At 51.0% G+C, this 18,653-nt stretch overlaps 1 protein-coding gene across 1 annotated transcript in view; it reads right to left on the bottom strand.

Annotated features, from left to right (window-relative positions):
* LOC126284261 (phospholipase DDHD1-like) overlaps positions 1 to 18,653 on the bottom strand; it is a 180,080-nt gene that overhangs the window by 89,721 nt on the left and 71,706 nt on the right. The window contains exon 3 of the mRNA XM_049983068.1: positions 44 to 172. Within this exon, the coding sequence (XP_049839025.1) occupies positions 44 to 172 (129 nt within the window). The remainder of the gene's footprint in view (positions 1 to 43; positions 173 to 18,653) is intronic.

Below are 18,653 nucleotides of genomic sequence, written 5' to 3'. Positions count from 1 at the left end.
GAAAAAAATGCAGATTTTCAGTATTGAATGAAATGTTACTAACATTTCTGAAATCCAAGCCTCTGAGTGACACTACGCATAAGTTTGGAAGGTGCGGCTTCACTATAAAGGTAAACTTCTGATGGTGAGTACCAGTCCACTTGAAATTCTGCAAAAGGCTCCGTATGCAGAGCTGGAAAAGAGGACACAAAGAAAAGTGGTTATGAATTAAATTTCATTATATTTTTAAAACCATCTAATGAAATTATATATTAACACAAAAAAAAGAAACTGGAGATACACATCAGTATATAAGTCATGACTGAAATGAGTACAATATCAAAATCATTCAAAATGTAAGTAAAACATGTATACGAAAATTGTTCATGAAAGAAGATTGTCTGTCTGTCAACTGCTAAAATGAAGATGGGCAGTGGTAATTGTAACAAGTTTATCAACAAGGTTGACTAACTATAATTCCTTAACAAGGGATACTAAGAGGATAATGGAAAAATCATGGGTGGAATACAAATAATGGAATAAGTAATTATAATCAATGATAATACAGATGAGGTGTAAGCAATCTGACTGGCATGAGTACTGCCTTGAATGTAGGGGGCAAGGTGAACATCAAAAAGGAAAGGAAAGACGTGGAACAAAGGCTAGAGATTGTGATGGATAGATTCTTGAGAGGACAAGAATAACGAACCAGAGTAAACTTGTCCCAGGGCAGGTGAGGTTAGCTTCATATCATGTTGCAGATTGAAAATCAATTTGAGAGCAGAGGAAGCACGAGAAACAGCTCAGGAGAAGTGCAGAGAAAACTGTGACAACTATGATCGACTGTACTATAAATCTTAATTAATGTGGAGAGGGGGGAGGTAGGGAGAAGTATGAGGAGCAAAGGGCAATGGGGGGGAGAGGGGTAGGACAATGGGGGGAGGGGGGAAGGGCAATGGGGAGGAGGGGGGGTAGGACAATGGGGGGAAGGGCAAAAGGGGGAGGGGGAAGGGCAATGGGGGGAGGGGGGAAGGGCAATGGGGGGAGGGGGGAGAAACGGCAGTGAGGGGGAGGACAATGGGGGAGACGGCAACGGGGGGAGGGCAGACGGCAAAGGGGGGAGGGGAGACGGCAAAGGGGGGAGGGGAGACGGCAAAGGGGGGAGGGGAGACGGCAAAGGGCGGAGGGGAGACAGCAACAGGGCGGAGGGGAGACGGAACAGAGGGGGGGGGGGTGGAAAAGGCAATGAGGGGGGTGGGCGAACGGCAATAAGGGGGGTGGGCGAACGGCAATGAGGGGGGTGGGCGAACGGCAATGAGGGGGGTGGGCGAACGGCAATGAGAGGGGGGGGGGGAACGGCAATGAGGGGGCAAACGGCAATGAGGGGGCAAACGGCAATGAGGGGCGGGGGGTGGGCGGGCGGACGGCAATGAGGGGCGGGGGGTGGGCGGGCGGGCGGCAATGAGGGGCGGGGGGTGGGCGGGCGGGCGGACGGCAATGAGGGGCGGGGGGTGGGCGGGCGGGCGGACGGCAATGAGGGGCGGGGGGTGGGCGGGCGGACGGCAATGAGGGGCGGGGGGTGGGCGGGCGGACGGCAATGAGGGGCGGGGGGTGGGCGGGCGGACGGCAATGAGGGGCGGGGGGTGGGCGGGCGGACGGCAATGAGGGGCGGGGGGTGGGCGGGCGGACGGCAATGAGGGGCGGGGGGTGGGCGGGCGGACGGCAACGAGGGGCGGGGGTGGGCGGGCGGACGGCAACGAGGGGCGGGGGGTGGGCGGGCGGACGGCAACGAGGGGCGGGGGGTGGGCGGGCGGACGGCAACGAGGGGCGGGGGGTGGGCGGGCGGCAACGAGGGGCGGGGGGTGGGCGGACGGCAACGAGGGGCGGGGGGTGGGCGGACGGCAACGAGGGGCGGGGGGTGGGCGGACGGCAACGAGGGGCGGGGGGTGGGGGACGGCAATGAGGGGGCGGACGGCAATGAGGGGGCGGACGGCAATGAGGGGGCGGACGGCAATGAGGGGGCGGACGGCAATGAGGGGGCGGACGGCAATGAGGGGGCGGACGGCAATGAGGGGGCGGACGGCAATGAGGGGGCGGACGGCAATGAGGGGGGGGGGGGAACGGCAATGAGGGGGGGGGGAACGGCAATGAGGGGGGGGAACGGCAATGAGGGGGGGAACGGCAATGAGGGGGGGGGGGGAACGGCAATGAGGGGGGGGGGGAACGGCAATGAGGGGGGGGGGAACGGCAATGAGGGGGGGGGAACGGCAATGAGGGGGGGGAACGGCAATGAGGGGGGGGAACGGCAATGAGGGGGGGGAACGGCAATGAGGGGGGGGAACGGCAATGAGGGGGGGGAACGGCAATGAGGGGGGGAACGGCAATGAGGGGTTGGGGAACGGCAATGGGGGGGGAACGGCAATGGGGGGGGGAACGGCAATGGGGGGGGGAACGGCAATGGGGGGGGGGGAACGGCAATGGGGGGGGCAACGGCAATGGGGGGGGGCAACGGCAATGGGGGGGGGGGGCAACGGCAATGGGGGGGGGGAATGGAAATAGTAGTAGTAGTAGTAGTAGGGGTTTTGGGCGCACAACAGCAAGGTCTTCAGCGCCCGTTCCGTAGCTTAGTGAGACAGGTGTCAAGAAAAATCCCTGAACAGGAATATAAAACGGAACAGAAAACATGGGTAATAGTCGTCGAAAAACATGTGCTCACCCACACCAAAGCGTGGGATGAAGCAGAGCGTCAGCAGTAAAACATGGACAACACAGGAAGAAAATGATAGAAGAAGCTAAAACAATGTAGCAGATGGAAGTGGCTGCTGGCCGCAAGGAAAAAAGGAGAGGAGTCAGCCACTCTGCAATACACTAAAACTTCCAGCCTTAAATTTTAGGCCAGAGTCCAGACACATCACAAAACTTAAAAACCCCAGACACACACGTCTCATCATTAGCTAAAACAGAAGGCAGATCCCCAGCAACTTGTGCTTCTGCCCGTGCATCACGGTATAAAACGCAGTCTGTTAAAATGTGCCGGACAGAGATGTGCACACCACAAGCATCACAAAACGGTGGATCCTCCCACCATAATAAAAAGCTATGTGTGAGAGGACAGTACCCAACCCGAAGACGTGTGAGGGCCACCTCCTCCCGCCTGAACAACCGGCAGGAGGAACGCCACGGCCGAGTGGTTGACTTTATCAACCGCAGTTTATTGGCCGTCACCGCCAGCCATTCGTCCTCCCACAACTCCATGCACTTCCTGTGGAGTGCAGCGATGACTGACTGCAAGGGAATAGGACACTGGACCACATCCTGCTCTCTGCAGGCCTCCTTGGCAGCCCGATCGGCCTGTTCATTGCCACAGATGCCACCATGACCAGGCACCCAGCAGAAGGATACTTCTGGGCCCCACCGTTGGAGCAAGTACAGTTGGTCATGTATTAGCTGGACCATCGCCTCAGTCGGATACAGGTCTGCAGTGATTGTAAGGCACTAAGAGAATCGGAGCAGAGAAGAAATCAATCGCCCTGAACACGATTCATCTGCTCCAGTGCTTTCAGGATCGCGTGGAGCTCCGCTGCGAAAACGGTATATTCAGCAGGGAGGCAAATCCGAGTAACTCGATCAGGGAACACTACAGAACAGCCAAGGAAATTCTCCTGTTTGGAGCCTTCAGTGTACACGGCAGTGAAACGGTGATGCACATCTAAAAATTGGAAGGTAAAATCTGGTGTGCGATCTTTCTTAAAATTAGTCAAATATAAAATAAGTTTGGGTCTCTGGAGGAGCCAAGGTGGGGATCTGCTCCAACCGCGACGCAAAACACGAAGACCAGCCATAGACATAGCTGCGAGGCAATCCTGTGCGCGAATCCCATAGGGCTGCGTCGCATGTTGCCGGTTATGAAATAACTGTGCCAGAGGAGGCTGAGCAATGGCAGGGTATGCAGGGGTGTATGGTGTGGACAAAGTTTTATACGCCTGGCGCACTGTAAGTAGCCGTCGCCGCATAGGAAGTGGCGGTTCACCAGCCTCTGCACAGAGGCTTGGTATGGGGCTAGTTCAGAATGGCCCAGTGGCCAACCGAAGCCCTTCATGGTGCACAATGTCCAACATCTTCAAGTAAGAAGGCCTCACAGACCCATACACCGTGCACCCACAATCGAGCTGAGATTGCACAAACGCCCTGTAAAACTGGAGCAGACAAGTCCTGTCAGCTCCCCATGTACTGTAGCTAAGACATTTTAAAATACTTAAAGCCTTAAGCGACCGCCGTTTCAGGTCTTTAAGATGAGGTAACCATGTGAGCTTCGAGTCAAAAATGAGCCCCAGAAACCTCACCGTGTCTTTAAAAGTGAGAATAGTGTCCCTCATCCGCAACTCAGGAAAGGTTAAAATCGAACGAGAATGGTTAAAAAGAACACATACAGACTTCTCGGTGGAAAACTTAAAACAACTCTTCTGCGCCCAGTCATCCAAACGTCTAATCGTAAGTTGCAACTGACGAGTTGTCGTTGCAAGGCTTGAAGAAGAGCAAAACACAGAGAAATCATCCACAAACAAAGAACACTGGACAGGACTTTTCACTATGGATGTAATGCTATTAATAGTGATGGCAAAGAGAGTCACACTTAAAACGCTACCCTGAGGGACACCGTTCTCCTGCTCAAAGTGATCAGACAGGACGTCACCAATTCGGTATCTAAAATATCATGGCGAGAGGAAAGACTGAATAAAAAGAGGAAGACAACCCCGAAAACCCCATTCGTGAAGTTGCTCCAGGATGAGACGTCTCCAAGTGGTATCTCAATGTCAAAAAATACACCTAGAAGGTGGTGACGGTGTAGGAAAGCTTGTTGTATAGCCGCCTCCAGTAGGGCCAGGTTATCGAAGACGGAACGAAACCTCCTGAACCCACATTGAAAGCGACTAAGGAGTTGCCGGGATTCTAACATCCAGACAAAGCGGCAGTTGACCATCCGCTCCAAGGTCTTCCCTATGCAACTAGTGAGGGCAACACTACGGTAGCTACTCGGGCTCGTGCGGTCTTTCCCAGGTTTTAAAAAAGGGATTAAAACTGCCTCACGCCACGCGTCAGGAAAGTGACCCGACGCCCAAATTCCATTAAAAAGTGTGAGGAGGATTTCTTTGTTGCGCATTGTGAGGTCCATAGCATACTGTAATGGACCCTGTCGTGACCAGGGGAGGTGTCACGAGCTCCAGACAATGCAGAATCCAGCTCCCACATAAAAAATGGGCAGTTGTACACTTCATGAGATGTGGACTGGAAGTTCAGACTACATCTCTCAGCAACGGTCGTATGGCGCTGGAAACCTGGATCCTGACTGGTTGTTGCAGTAACTGTGGCAAAATACGCTGCCATAGTCTGGGCAATGTTTCGTAGATCTGTGTGGAGAGTGCCGTTATTCATTATAGCAGCTATGGGACACCTCCCTCCTCTGCCAGAAATTCTCCTGATGGTCTCCCACACAATGGAACTTTTGGTGGAACGATTAATGGCGTTCAGGAACTGTTGCCATGACCTCTTCTTGCACTCACGAATAATGCGGCGACACCTTGCCCTCGCCACCCGAAATACTGCAAGATTCTCAGCAGTCGGCCGAGACTTGAACCGACACAGAGCCGCGCGCCTGGTCCTCATGGCAGAGCGGCAGTCGGCACTCCACCAAGGCACAGGGCCTCTTCCGGGGGCCCATGGACTGTGGAATGGATGCTGCAGTGGCGTTGTGGACCGTTTCGGTAATATGATCCACCCACACCTCAACAGTCGCACAGTGTTCGAATTGGGCCAATGGCTATAAAGTGTCCAGTCAGCTCCACTGAGCACCCATCATGGTGGTCTCCTTTCGAGGCCCACGCCATCTGGCAGGTGAATCCAGATGGGGAAATGATCACCGCCATGCAAGTCAGCGACCACTTCCCAGTGAGCACTGGCGGCAAGAGCTGGAGAGCAAAGCGAGAGATCAATGGCAGAGAACGACCCAGTCGCTGTGCAGAAATGAGTACTCTGTCCTCCATTGAGCAAGTAGGCACAGGATGACAGGAGAAGCCTCTCAATTGCTCTACCCCTGGGGCAGGTAATTGCACAGCCCCAAAGCACATTGTGGGCATTAAAATCACCACAAATAATGAATGGTTGGGGGAGCTGTGTAAGAAGGTTGGTGAGGGCCACTTCATCAAGTGCCTCATGTGGGGGCAAGTAAAGTGAACAGCCAGTCAATGGATGACGTACTTGCACAGACACAGCGACAGCCTGTAAGGTCGTCATAAGCAAGAGAGACGAGGAGTGGTAGTCCGTCCTGACGAAAATACCTACACCTCCTCTAGCTCTCTCTCCACACAGGTCGTCCCTTTTGTGGAGTGTATAGCCTTGCAGCTCAGGGGAGTATGAGGAATGGAAATAAGTCTCCTGGAGACAGAGACACAGTGGTCTACCCTGAGAGAGTAGACAAAGTTCCTCTAAATGTGTCCTGAACCCTTGCAAGTTCCACTGAAGTATGAGAGCCATTTATGTTGGGGGTAGCACCTTCATCCTGTCTCTCTGACGGGGCGGGGAGACTGCAGCAGGTGGAGGGGCAGGTGTGGGGTGAGCGGATTGCCCCACACATACGTCGTATTCCATCAACTCTGGGGAAGAGTCAGATGAAGCCTCGCGTAAAACAACAGCCGCATGGTCAGACGGTTTACCACGGGATTTGACCCGGTGTTGCTGTGGTACAGGCGCTCTCTGTGGTTTGGTGGGCTTTGGGGGATCTGATGTGGGAGTGGTAATTGACGCACTGGGCTTGGGAACAGCCTCAGCTGTTGGAGGCGACAGGGGCTGGCCCAAGTTCGCCACCATACCCTTGTCTGCCGTTCGAGTAGGGGCTACCGGCTCTGAAACACTGGCTGTGTTGCAAGTGCACTGACAGCTGCAGGTGTTAGTGCTAACACTCACCACCTCGGTCTGCGTTGAGGCATCGACTTTTGGAGTAGGCTTCTGAACCAGGGATGCGAAAGATGTAGCAAATGTGGGAGGTTGCATCGACTTATAGATCTTCTTGGCCTCACCATAGGGGATTCACTTGGTTGTTTTGATTTCCTGGACTTTGTGTTCCTCTAAAAATATTCGACAGTCCCTACTTCAAACAGGGTGGTTCCCAGAGCAATTAATACATTTAGCCGGAGACGAGCAACCAACTCCTTCATGAGCAGCCTTACCACAGTTGCCACAAGTCGCTTCGCCTTTACATCCTAAGGTGATATGCCCAAAACGCTGGCATTTAAAACAGCGCATTGAGACACACAACATTCCACCACCACGCTGCATGGTGGTCATTGAAGCATGCCCAGAGCTTACGGTGACAGGGGACTGGCGGCACCTACCAGTCCCCAGCTCAGGAACCCTGGGGTCGCCAAGTCGTACCCAGCAAATGGATGCGGCTATGACAGGGGGGGGGGGGGAACGGTCATGACGGGGGGGGAAACGGCGGTGACGGGGGGGAAACGGCAATGACGGGGGGGGGGGGGGAAACGGCAATGACGGGGGGGGGGGGGGGAAACGGCAATGACGGGGGGGAAACGGCAATGACGGGGGGGAAACGGCAATGACGGGGGGGAAACGGCAATGACGGGGGGGAAACGGCAATGACGGGGGGGGGGGAACGGCAATGACGGGGGGGGGAAACGGCAATGACGGGGGGGGGGGAAACGGCAATGACGGGGGGGGGGGAAACGGCAATGACGGGGGGGGGGAAACGGCAATGACGGGGGGGGGGGAAACGGCAATGACGGGGGGGGACACGGCAATGACGGGGGGGGTGGCACGGCAATGACGGGGGGGGCACGGCAATGACGGGGGGGGCCCGGCAATGACGGGGGGGGCACGGCAATGACGGGGGGGGGGGCACGGCAATGACGGGGGGGGGACACGGCAATGACGGGGGTGACACGGCAATGACGGGGGGGACACGGCAATGACGGGGGGGGGACACGGCAATGACGGGGGGGGACACGGCAACGACGGGGGGGGACACGGCAACGACGGGGGGGACACGTCAACGAAAGGGGGGGGACACGGCAACGACGGGGGGGGACACGGCAACGACGGGGGGGGGACACGGCAACGACGGGGGGGGGACACGGCAACGACGGGGGGGGGGACACGGCAACGACGGGGGGGGGGACACGGCAACGACGGGGGGGGGGACACGGCAACGACGGGGGGGGGGACACGGCAACGACGGGGGGGGGACACGGCAACGACGGGGGGGGACACGGCAACGACGGGGGGGGGACACGGCAACGACGGGGGGGGGGGGGACACGGCAACGACGGGGGGCGACACGGCAACGACGGGGGGGAAACGGCAACGACGGGGGGAAACGGCAACGACGGGGGGAAACGGCAACGACGGGGGGGAAACGGCAACGATGGGGGGAAACGGCAACGACGGGGGGGAAACGGCAACGACGGGGGGGAAACGGCAATGACGGGGGGGGAAACGGCAATGACGGGGGGGAAACGGCAATGACGGGGGGGAAACGGCAATGACTGGGGGGGGAAACGGTAATGTCGGGTGGGGGAAACGGCAATGACGGGGGGGGGGGCAATGACGGGGGGGGGGGGGAAACGGCAATGACGGGGGGGGAGAAACGGCAATGACGGGGGGGGGGAAACGGCAATGACGGGGGGGAAACGGCAATGACAGGGGGGAAACGGCAACGATGGGGGAAGGGGCAATGAGGGGGGAAACAGCAAGCAATAAGAAGGTGCAGATACGAAGTACAGATTGAGACCAGGAGTATTGTGGAATTTTCCCTAGTGCCTCATCAAATTACTTCAGGATTTACATACAGCTACAGTATTATGAACATAATGTATCATTCTATTGCAATACCAGTTTCAAGAGAGCTTTGGGCATGTTTAATGTTAAACAGAGGCACGTTTGGTGTGGTTGGCCACTTGCATCAACAGTACACCTCACCAACAAAGATTTGTCACCTACTTTTTAGATGTACAGCACTAGTTTAAGATACAAAATAGGTGTGTGTTGTTAAGCATTTGTCTGCCATATGTCCAAAACAATGTGATAGAGCAATAATGTGTATTGTATAAGTGGTTGTTCAAGACAGTCAATCCAGAATGGGTTTAAGTGCACATATAAATATATTATATACAGTTACAGTTTTGATGGGGAATCATGTAATACGAATGGAGTGTTTTGAAAATATTAGGCTCACATATTAGTCTTTGACTTTGACAATGGAGCTTATAAACTTCACTGATCAGTGAAAAAGTACCACAAGCTCACACCATCCTTAATCAGTTAAGTGACTTGGCAGGAACACTGAATGGAGACTATGAACACAGCAACAGAAAGAAATGATTCGAAACTTTCTGAGCAGAATGCTGAAATTTACAGAACAGAAGAACCAGCAGTTATCAAAAAGTCACTTTTAGTTATTACCTCTAAATTGGTTCAATTGACCTCTGACACCTACTGATATTTCCCATTCAAGACATTCTCTCCGAGCTTCAAACTAACTTCTAACTATTATGGTCTTGCTACTCAGTGCACTGTACAAATAAACTGTTCATTGTTTGGAATTTCTATGCAGTTCCCTGTAACTGCATTATAAATCTGCATAATGTTTTTCAACACATTATAGTTCTTTACATACAAGAAGCCAAGCTCTCATTTTGCTTATAAACAGTAGCCATAATACATTTGAAGTGTATACTTGAAAATAATGCACTTTATATAGGGATGATGACAATAATAATAATAATTTTCTTAAATTATGTTAAATGACAATAAAATACCTCAATTTACCGGAAAAAAGAACTGTACTACACAATAGCAATATTCAAACAAGGAGCAAGAGGGAAGACTTGAACCTAGGGCCTCTAGGACCGCAGCTGCTCATGCTAACCACGGGACCACGACGGTCCTGAGCTCACATTATCCTTGATGTTCCCTATCTTGGGCACGGACTACTCAGTTTGTATATTTTGCTTATTTTTTCATAGATCCACGCAACTTCTTCCTGTTTTTGCGATTGATCTGTGTTCAATTTTTCAAGGCCTATCCACTGTGCCAACTTATAACTAATTCTGAGGGGGGTGTGATTGGGAGGTTCCCTTGTCAGTAACTCCAGTACTCGTGGAGCAGTATGAAATGCAGAAGTTATTCACATACAGAGAAGGTGAAACAGACGGCCCTACAGCTGCTGCTAGACCATTAATGGCAACTAAAAATAGCCACTCAATACAGAGCCCTGCAGGACCCCTTCTCCTGGATATGAAGGGAACAGTGGGATACACCAACTTGGACATGGAAAGTACGAAGCAACAGGAAATTCTGGATAAAAATCGGAAGAGGGCCTCGGAAACCCCACTCATATAATGTGGCAAGGATATGGTTACGCTAGGTCGTGTCACACACTTTCCGTAAATAAAAAAAGACAGCAACCAGGTGTTGTCCTCTGGAAAAGGTTGTTCGGATGGCAGACTCGAGGGACACAAAATTATCAGTGGTAGAGCAACCCTGGCAGACGCTGCCCTGACATGATGCCAGTAGGCCGCGTGACTCCAGGGCCCAACCCAACCGCGGATACACCATATGTTCCAGCAGCTTACAAAGAACGTTGGTGAGGCTAATGGGCCGATAGCTATTATTAGCGTTATAGGATTCACTGTGGCGTGTAGTAAACGAGGGGACTTACCCTTCCAGCCACCGTTTGAGAGCGCAAAAGGCTGAGGGGTAATTCTCCGACGCAGAGGCTCCAACATAGCACTCAACAAAGTGCTTGGCAATCACGTCTGCGTCAGTAGATAACACTCCATTTATTTTAACACCGGGAATGCCTGTTGGGGTATGGTACCTAAAAACACATTTGATTTTTGCCCAGACTTGGGAAGGTGACGTATGGCACCCAATGGTCGAAACATATCTCTACCAACACTCCTGCTTCCGTCATTCGATAAGTTGGTGAATGCGAGCATGGAATCGTTTAAAGGCTATGAGGTGCTACAGGTAAGGGTGCCGCTTATGCTGCTGTAGAGCTCACCAACACTCCGTAATTGCTTCAACGACTTCTGGCGAGCACCAAGGTACTGTCTTTCGCCTGGGGCATCCTAAAGAGTGAGGGATCATGCTTTCTGCCACAGAAATGATTGTTGCAGTCACCTGCTCAACCATCACATCGATGTTCCTGTGTGGGGCAGATTCAACAGTGACAGCAGAGGTGAAAGTTTCCCAGTCCATCTTGTTTAAAGCCCATCTGGGCAGGCGTCTGTGGGCTTGATGCCGGGGCAGTGACAGGAAGATGGTGAAGTGGTCACTACCACACAGGTCGTCATGTGCTCTTCAGTGGATAGATGGGAGAAGTCCCGGGCTGCAAATTGATAAATTAATGGCCGAGTAACTACCTCGAGCCACACTGAAATGTATGGCAGCTCCAGAATTTAAAAGCAGAGTTCGAACTGAGACAGTGCAGTTTCGACACCTCTGCTTCAGCCAGTAAGCACGGCGACATCCTAAAAGGGGTTATGTGCGTTTAAATCTCCCAAAAGTAGTGTAGCAGCACCACCAACTAAAATGGGAAAAGGTTAGCTTTGGTGCAATAGTTCAGAGTGCACAAGTTACAGCCAGGTGTGAGCCTGTTGACAGTAAGTTACACTACCAGCCACAGGCCGTAGACCCGCTGAAAAGAATAAACGCAGTGGTGTGCATGGCCCAAGTTACACTCAGAAGGGGCCCACTGGCCCAACCCAGGTGTTATGAATATATGACTCAGAACAGTGCGTTATCAAAACGGTGGCACACAGCCGCGTATAAATAGGCGCTGGCTCGTTACCACGGCATTCAAGTGTGAAAGCTTTCCTGGAGAGTGGGGTGTGTCCCACCACCAGTTACACGCAGCAGCTGATGGGATGCCAGCGTTCCAGTCCATGGTAGGTTGCTGGTTCGACCATTTGAGGCCAATGCAGGGCCGCAGCCAGCCAGCGGCGGGCCACGCCAAGGCTCGCTACTGCGGGCTGTCTTTTTGGCTCTCAAGGTGAGGGCTGCAGATTTGGCTGCCAGATCGCGGGCACTTGTTGTCGCCGCGATCTTAGCCACACTGGTGAGGAAGCACATGCAGACTGCCTTGCAGTCCCTGTGAGTGGCACTGAGGCAGCAGGGACGAGACCACTGAGTTGACTGGCGGCACAGCCTGACGTCATCACAGTTACGCGGCTGTACATGGCTGACACACAGCAGGGCATTGCGCAGGTTGCTGAGGCAGCCATTCCGCAACAAGCCATTTCGCAGACAAAGAAGTGGTGTCCTCAGCATTGCGGGACCTGGTGACGGTGACTGAGAGGAATGGGGGCACTGTAGCTGGAAATAATAAATCACTTGGGAAACTCAGATGAGTTTTAATGTGGCGCATCCTGACAGTTTCCATCCACGTCCAACATGCCTCTACAGTAGGAAAGGTTTACGGAGTTGATCAATCAGTGCAGTTAATACAGTCAGAAATACTACACCACCTGGCGGAAGATATACATTACAGACAGTTGTTTCCTGTGTCGTCCTTATTCTGACAGTCACAGCTTCTAGAGGGGTTTGAAGGGGCACAGTTTCACTACAGACTGAGTTTAGGACATAAATGCAAACTCCAACTAACACTCGTTTACAGTCGCCGCGCTTCCTATAGTATCCCTTATCACTGCGGAGGGCAGGGGTCCGCATTGCCGGGAACCAGGATTCCTGGAGGGCAACACAGAAAGCAAGTGTAAAGCTTAACAGCTGCCATAGCTCAGCCAGCCAGTGTAAATAACTGCCGCAATTCCACTGAAGGACAATGTCATTGTGAGACTGGAAACCCATGGAACATTCAATGAGGCAGTTTAAGCCGCAGGGTCACCTGCTGCCACCAACATTTTGCCTGAGCAGTATATATCCATTTTGTCTGAGGGTGCGGGAAGATCTAGGTCCTCAGCAGACACCAGAATCTCCGCCTGATCCACATATGCAGAGCTTGGAGGTAGCAGAGGTATGGGTGCCATCACAATTCGTTTGGTCCTGGGGACTTTCTTTTTGGATTTATCTCGTTGTTCTGTGGGTTTCCCTGGCTGGGAGGACTTCACTGAATCAGTCTGCGGGACTGAGGATGAGCGTGAAGCCCTGCAACCAGCTGCTTTTGGGCTCTTTTGACAATGGCAGGTGTCATCTATCCCATTAGCAGAAACCTGGGCAGGGAGTGACCCAAGGGACCCCTTCCTAAACCGAAGAAGTTGTATGCTTCTCCAGATCAGAAGTGTGGATGGACATTCCCAATGGTTGAGGGGCGGGAGGGGGGGGGGGGTGTTGCTCCTGAAGCAGGTGGTGCAGGAGCAACAGGGAGGGAAGTGCCCCCCCCCCCACCACCAGCAAGGGGCAGGTGTACTCTTCTGACTCTGAGAGATGACTGGGGTTGGCGGAACTGGTGGGGTTAGAACTGTTGTAGCGGCAGTGTAAGATGATGTCATGCACACAGGATGTAGGCATTCAAATTTCCTCTTAGCCTCAGTGTATGTCAGTCCGTCCAGGGTCTTGTGCTCCATGATTTTCCTTTCTTTCTGGAGAATTCTACAGTCTGGCGAGCAAGGCGGATGGTGCTTTCCACAGTTGACACAGATGGGAGGTGGGGCACATGGAGTATTAGAATGTGTTTGGCATCCGCAATCTCAACATGTGATGCTGGAAGTACAGCAGGAAGACACATGACCGAACTTCCAATATTTAAAGCAGCATAATGTGGGAGGGATATAGGGTTTTACATCATCACCTTGACACCGTCTCGGGTAATGTATCACCCTCAAAGGCCAAGATGAAGGCACCGGTGGCAACCTGATTATCCCTCGGACCACGGTGGACATACCGTACAAAATGTACACCTTGCTGTTCTAAATAGATGCGAGCTCATTGTAGGACTGCAAAAGAAGGTCCCTGTGAAATTTTATACCCTGGACCACATTAAGCTCTTATGGGGCATGATGGTTACAGAAACATCCCCCAAGTGAGTAATGCCCATGACTGGGCAGAGGATGCAGGTCTGATCAAGAATGACCCAATCTCATTTTGGACAAGCCCTCCACCTCCCCAAACTTGCCCTCTAAATGCTCAACAAAAAACTGAGGCTTCATCATCAGGAAAGTTTCCCCCATCAGCTCTCGAACATACAAGGTACCGGGACGAATAAGAGCCGCTGCCATCCTTAGCCTGATGTTCCTCCCATGAAGTGGTCACGGAGGGGAACAATTTGGGGTCACCCTTCTCTGCATTGAAATGAGCCCCCGAATGCTTAGACACTGCTGGTGTTTCACTATCAACAAGAGATGATGCTTCATCACATGTCATCCACCCTTGATGCCACCCACTTCGACCAGGGGCCCTTCTCACAGGCGCCAGCCAGCTCCAGCAGGATGGCCATTGCCAGAAGTCCCAATGCCACAGGGGGATAGACATCTACCCCTTGGCATATGTGGGGAGTTAAGAGCACAGGCATCAGCAGAGTGATCTCTGTGTGGTCAGGGGGCTACAACCAATGGGGTACATGGTAGCCCCACCACAACAGACTGGCTACCGTGCTGGCTATCAGATGTAGCCAAGCAAAGAAGTCCATTATCATTGTCAGCGTAGAAAATGATACAGCACAGTTGATGGAAAAATACACACTCAGGAGGGTGACCTAGCCCAACAGTTGGACAATGAGTAGAAGTGCAGATCCACGTCAATGAAGGATATGATAGGTCTCAGCGCTTGATGGACACGATGCACCATATAAGGTGCCCTTCCCCAATTGGCTTGATCCTCGGGAAAATTTTTAAAAGTGGAGGTCAAACCCTACAGGAGACCATCACTTGGAGGCCGAAATGTGTCAGACTCCTTTTAGTCCCCTCTTACGACAGGCAGGAATACCTCGGACCTATTCTAACCCCCGGACCCGAAGGGGGGAGTTGTGCGCTGTCGTACATAAAAATGAAGTCAGGGCCAAAAGCACACCAGAAAAGATGCATATGGGGAAGGAGTAGTGTCACAATAATGATGACCAATGAGTGCACTCTGTTCAAAGATTTGGAGGTCAGTACACCCATGCAACACCATGTCGCTCCACACAATGACAGCTGGACCACCAAAGTGATGATGATCAACACTGTTCCTAGTTGCATTAAGTACCCTCATATGGTGAGAGGTATGGAGGCATGAAGCTGCATGAGTGTACTGACCCCCAAATCTTTGAAGATGGCAGATTCATCAGTCAATGTTGCTCTGACACTCTTCCCTTCCCCACCAGAGTTGGGAAGGAGTACGGCTGCACACACACACACACACACACACACACACACACACACACACACATATCGACAACCAACCGGCAGCTGTAAACCACACTGTGGAGGAATGGAATGCTCTATCACAGCTCCTTACCAACCTTGTGGCCAGCATGGTAGCATATTGCAGTGCATGCACTGCTATCGTTGGTGGTCATACATGCTATTAAGAACCTTGTGTGGTATTTTGCAAAGTACAATCATAAATCATAGTGATTTCAGAGTAATTATTGTCTTTAAATGAAAATGTCATTTCTGTTCATTTCATTATGTATTTCTTTCAGTTACTTTCTATGTTTGACTGTAGTAGTACTTTCTATGTATGGTCCAGGTTTCATTGAGTTATGTTAATTGGCAGTAACACATCATTTTTTTTCATCAAAAGTTACCTCTGTCCATAAGTTGGACTATGTAATAAAAGGTATACAGACACCTGGCTGAAAATGACTTACAAGTCTGTGGCATCCTCCATCGGTAATGCTGGAATTCAGTATGGTGTTGGCCCACCCTTAGCCTTGATGACAGCTTCCACTCTCGCAAGCATAAGTTCAATCAGGTGCTGGAAGGTCTCTTGGGGACTGGCAGCCCAGTCTTCATGGAGTGCTGCACTGAGAAGAGGTATCCATGTCTGTTGGTGAGGCCTGGCACAAAGTTGACATTCCAAAACATCCCGAAGGTGTCCTATAGGATTCAGGTCAGGAATCTGTGCAGACCACTCCATTACAGGGATGTTATTGTCGTGTAACCACTCCGCCACAGGCTATGCATAATGAACAGATGCTCGATCGTGTTGAAAGATGCAATCGCCATTCCCGAATTGCTTTTCAACAGTGGGAAGCAAGAAGGTGCTTAAAACATCAATTAAGCCCATGCTGTGATAGTGCCACACAAAACAACAAGGGTTGCAAGCTCCTTCCATGAAAAACATGACCACACTATAACACCACTGCCTCCGAATTTTACTGTTGGCACTACATGTGCTAGCAGATGACGTTCATCAGGCATTCGGCATACCCACACCCCACCATCAGATCGCCTCCTTGTATACTGTGAATTGTTACTCCACACAATGTTTTCCCACTGTTCAGTAGTCCAATGTTTATGCTCCTTACACCAAGTGAGGTGTCGTTTGTGTGGCTTATGTGCAGCTGCTCGAGCATGAAATCCAAGTTTTCTCACCTCCCGCCTAACTGCCATAGTGTTTGCAGTGGATCCTGATGCAGTTTGGAATTCCTGTGTGATGGTCTGGATCGATGTCTGTCTATTATACATTACGACCCCCTTCAATTGTTGGCACACTCTGTCAGTCAACAGACGAGGTCAGTCAACAGACGAGGTCAGTCAACAGACGAGGTCAGTCAACAGACGAGGTCAGTCAACAGACGAGGTCAGTCAACAGACGAGGTCAGTCAACAGACGAGGTCAGTCAACAGACGAGGTCAGTCAACAGACGAGGTCAGTCAACAGACGAGGTCAGTCAACAGACGAGGTCAGTCTGTACACTTTTGTGCTGTACGTGTCCCTTCACGTTTCCACTCCACTATCACATCGGAAACAGTGGACCTAGGGATGCTTAGGAGTGTGGAAATCTCGCTTGTACATGTATGACCCAAGTGACAACCAATCATCTGACCATGTTCGAAGTCTGAGTTCCGCGGAGCATCCCATTCTGCTCTCTCATGATGTCTAATGTCTACTGAGATTGCTGATGTGGAGTACCTGGCAGTAGGCGGCAGCACAATGGACCTAATATGAAAAATGTATGTTTTTGGGGTTGTCAAGATACTTTTGATAACAGAGTGTATAATACATGCAGACCAGATGTTATTAACATACATGGAAGGTGTGAGAGTTTAGGGCCCACAGTCTCACAGTCTCTATAAGTCTTAGCTGCTGTTAGGGAAAGAGAGGACTGGAAGTGGTAAAAACTTATGTCACAATCCAATATCACCAATTTGTGCTCTGTCTTTTCCTTTGTTGTCTTCTTTTTCTTTTGGGTATTTAGTTTCAGTTTGGAAATGTCTAGACAGGCTTTTCGAACTGAAGACAAGCAGGATGTCCGACAGCCCATTTTCAATTATAATGACAAGTGGGGCAGTACAGTGATTAACACATTGGCCTTGCATTCGGGAGGACGATGGTTCGAACCCATGTCCAACCATCTTAAATTAAGTTTTCCATGATTTCCCTAAATCGTTTAAGGCAAATGCCAGGATGATTTCCTCAAAAGGCATGGCAACTTTCCTTCTCCATCCTTCCCTAAATAGAGCTTGTGCTCATCTCTAATGACTTTGTTGTTTATGGGACATTAAACCATTAATTTTCTCCTCCTCCTCCCATGACCAGTTTGGAAAGGGGAGGGGGAGGGGGGTGGTGGTGGTGATGGTTTGTGGGTATGGACAGGTACTCATCAATCCAAGAGATACCTGTCAAGAAAGATACTGCACTGCTCAGGAAAGGGAGGCCAAGGTGCTTGAGGTAGATGTAGAAGGATAATGAGCATTCTTTTTTACTGTAGGCGGTACTTTGCTTATTATTTGTGTGACATCTGTCATTGTTTGTACAGTATGTAAGTGTTCATATTTCTTCCCAATCTCAAAATAAATTACTCAGTCAAAGGTTTTGTATTTTGCATTCTTTTTTGAATATACATCAAGCTGATGAGCAGGGAGAATGCTCTTCCCTACAGTTAATGTAAATCAGAAGTTTTAGACACAGAGTGTTCTCATGTAATGGTTGGGCACAGTCTCCACACATTGGGTCATTTGAACACCACGGAACATGTTTACAACATATTCATTTAAAATGCTGCACAGGAGATGGTGTATATTGTTTGACATATCACTAATAGACTAATATCTTCACTTTCTCTGAAGTGTGTCATTATCAAAAGGCAGAATGAAAGTTCCAGTGTTTTTCCTGGACACAAAGGACAAAGTAGACTCAACATCTTTCCAAGTTTCCTCATTAATCTTCCTCTGTTTGTAGTGTAAGGACACCTTGCAACATGCTGAGGTTCTTATGTGGTGTAACTATAACCGAGATATCCCCAAGCTTGTTACATCAGAGCAGGACCTGTGACTGTGTGGGAGATGATGGATTGTGTAATAGTTATTTGTTTCTCATTTTACTGACGGAGGTGACTTTGCTGTATTCATCTTCAATTTGTTCTACAAAGCACAATGGTTTTATTTTCAAGAAAATTTCCATGTCTCTTCTGGAAAGACCAAGGACTGGGAAGCATACTTATCTCTTTGCTCCTTCAATCGGTTTTGCTCACTTATTGTAGCTAATAGAGGCAATGTCATG

Source organism: Schistocerca gregaria, chromosome 8 (genome assembly GCF_023897955.1).
Source record: "Schistocerca gregaria isolate iqSchGreg1 chromosome 8, iqSchGreg1.2, whole genome shotgun sequence".
NCBI classification, from domain to species: Eukaryota; Metazoa; Arthropoda; class Insecta; order Orthoptera; family Acrididae; genus Schistocerca; species Schistocerca gregaria.
This window is presented reverse-complemented; position numbering and strand designations above follow the sequence as displayed.